A 2,500-nucleotide genomic window follows, 5' to 3' on the forward strand; every position below is an offset into this window, starting at 1 on the left:
ACACCTTTTAGACACCTTTTCCAGACTCTCTCCAGATACCTTCCAGATACTCTCCAAACACTTCCCAAACACTTTCCAAACACTCTCCAAACACCTTGCAGACACCTTCCAGGAGTTGCATACACATGTGCCTTTTTTATCGAACCCCATGATAGTGATTTTTTTTTTCTTAACGGATGATTTTATCGAACCTCGTGATAGTGGAAAATAAAATCTGATTCTTTTTTCCAGTGGCCTTGATGCTGTCGCTCTGGTGGACGCTGACGAGGTGCTGGACAACACCCAGCACGCCCTGGACGAGCTCTGGAATCTGGAATACCCTCAGCGTCGGATGCTCCACCTCCTCGACATCGTGTCAGACCATTTGGCCCGCTATGTCCAGGTTAGTGTCGGCGGGATAGTGGTGTTGTGACCTTTTACAAACACACACACACACACATGCACACACACACACACACACACACACACACACACACACACACACACACACACACACACACACACACACAGAGGCACAGACAGGAACACACACACACACACACACACACACACACACATACACACAGGAACAGACACACACAGAGGCACAGACAGGAACATACACACACACACACACACACACACACACACACACACACACACACACACACACACACACACACACACACACACACACACACACACACACACACACACCTTGCTGTCCCGGTGTGTGGAGTGTGAGTGGTCTCAGACCTACCCAGAGATCTGCTAATAATGAGCTCTGAGCTCACTGCCGTACTGTGGTGTCTGGCTGTCTCGAAAAGAGGCTGCAGCAGATCCGAGGTGAATACACACACACACACACACACAGGCTCACACACACACATGCACACACACACATGCACGCACATACACAGATGCGCGCGCATTCAGACGCACACACTCACACACACAGGCACACACACACACAGATGCCTGCACGCACACACATACATATGCACATATCGGATCCCTTTGTTCATTGGGGCAGTGACGGTTTGTGTAAATAAAAGCTTTTCAGGCGTGGGACCTCGAACAACTGACCACTACACCAGCAAGCAGGTGTGTGTGTGTTTGTGTGTGTGTGTGTGTGTTGTGTATGTACATTATCACTATGACCATTATCGTCATTATTATCATTGTTATTATTATTATGGGAAAATAAGACTGGGATGACCCGTCATCCCATAGGAGCTAAGATGAGAGGGAGGCGAGGGTGGTGGATGGGAGTGGAATGGGTGGGAGTGGGTGCGTGCCTTTTGGCTCGGCTACCTCCCTTATAAGGGGGAAAAAGGGGGTGAATGGGAGAAGGGTATGTGGGGATGGAATGGGTGGAAATGAATTATATGCCTTTGTTTTTTGGCTGCCTCCCTTGTATGGGGGATAAAATCTTTGGTATATGTATTTATATTATTATCACTATCATTATTGATATTGTTATTACTATTATTATTTATTATAATTTACTAGAAAGCTCGCTAGCCGAGCGGGTTAAGGCGTCGTTACTTGCGGCGAAGGTCGAGGGGATGGTGGTTCGAACCCTGCCACCGGCGAAGTTGGACCAATGCCATGGTTCATTAAATTTCACGCTACAAAGTCCTCCGTAAGGGGCACCGTCCTAGCCTCCCGATTAGAGGGGGAGTTTGTGACGTTAAACCATATCATCATTATCATAATTTATTATTCATTATTGATTGTTCTTGATTATTTGATTTACAGGGGAAGCTCGCCGGCGAGGACCTGTGGGCTGGGCCGTTCTCCCAGATCGAGAAGAGTCTGATGGACGGGATGGGAGTCTGCGAGTCCTGGATGGACGCTTGCCGGAAGCTAACCTCGATCTTCTGGCACTCCTGGCAAGGCCCCCCCTACGTCCCCGAGTTCTGCAAGAACGTGGCTAAGCGTCTGAACCAGATCCTGAGCCTGAGAACCCTCCACAAGCAGCTGACGAGGCTCTTGTCCTTGAGCGAGCAAGAGGACCTCAAGACGGACGAGTCCTTCGCGCCCTTCACGGGTCTGAAGCCCGTTTTGTACAATTCGTACACAGAACCTCTCTGGCAGGCCGCCGTCAGACAGTTCGGGAACTCCTTGAAACCTGCCGAACAACGGATAGCCGGGAAACTTCGATCTCAACTTCGAGGGCTCAACTCCAACGCCTACCAGCTCCTCCAGGAGTTCAAGAGGTACAAGGAGCTCATCATGAGGGAGAGCATTATGAAGGAGCTCGTCTCCGAGAGGGAGATGCTTCTCTGCGAACTGGCCGACTTCGTGCAAACTGCGAAGAGCGACTTCGGGAGCACTTCGGCCAGAGGACCTCGGAGGATCCCCAACGTTCCGGAGGTCGTCAGTAACATCTACTGGGTCAAGCCGATCCACGCCAAGGTCATGGATATCGGTAAGTAGGTTCTTGTTATCGATCACCGTCGCTTCTATCCGCCAAAGAGGTGAAAGAAAAAAAAAAAAAAAAAAAAAAAAAAAAAAA

General features: G+C 49.5%; 1 protein-coding gene across 1 annotated transcript in view; it reads left to right on the plus strand.

Moving 5' to 3' along the window:
- The window catches only part of btv (dynein cytoplasmic heavy chain beethoven), a 182,890-nt gene that overhangs the window by 18,109 nt on the left and 162,281 nt on the right, over positions 1-2,500 (plus strand). The window contains exons 7-8 of the mRNA XM_076198539.1: positions 232-382; positions 1,741-2,413. Coding sequence (XP_076054654.1) covers positions 232-382; positions 1,741-2,413 — 824 coding nt within the window. The remainder of the gene's footprint in view (positions 1-231; positions 383-1,740; positions 2,414-2,500) is intronic.

This window comes from Oratosquilla oratoria, chromosome 15, assembly GCF_046742065.1.
Source record: "Oratosquilla oratoria isolate Oo_2021 chromosome 15, ASM4674206v1, whole genome shotgun sequence".
NCBI lineage: Eukaryota > Metazoa > Arthropoda > Malacostraca > Stomatopoda > Squillidae > Oratosquilla > Oratosquilla oratoria.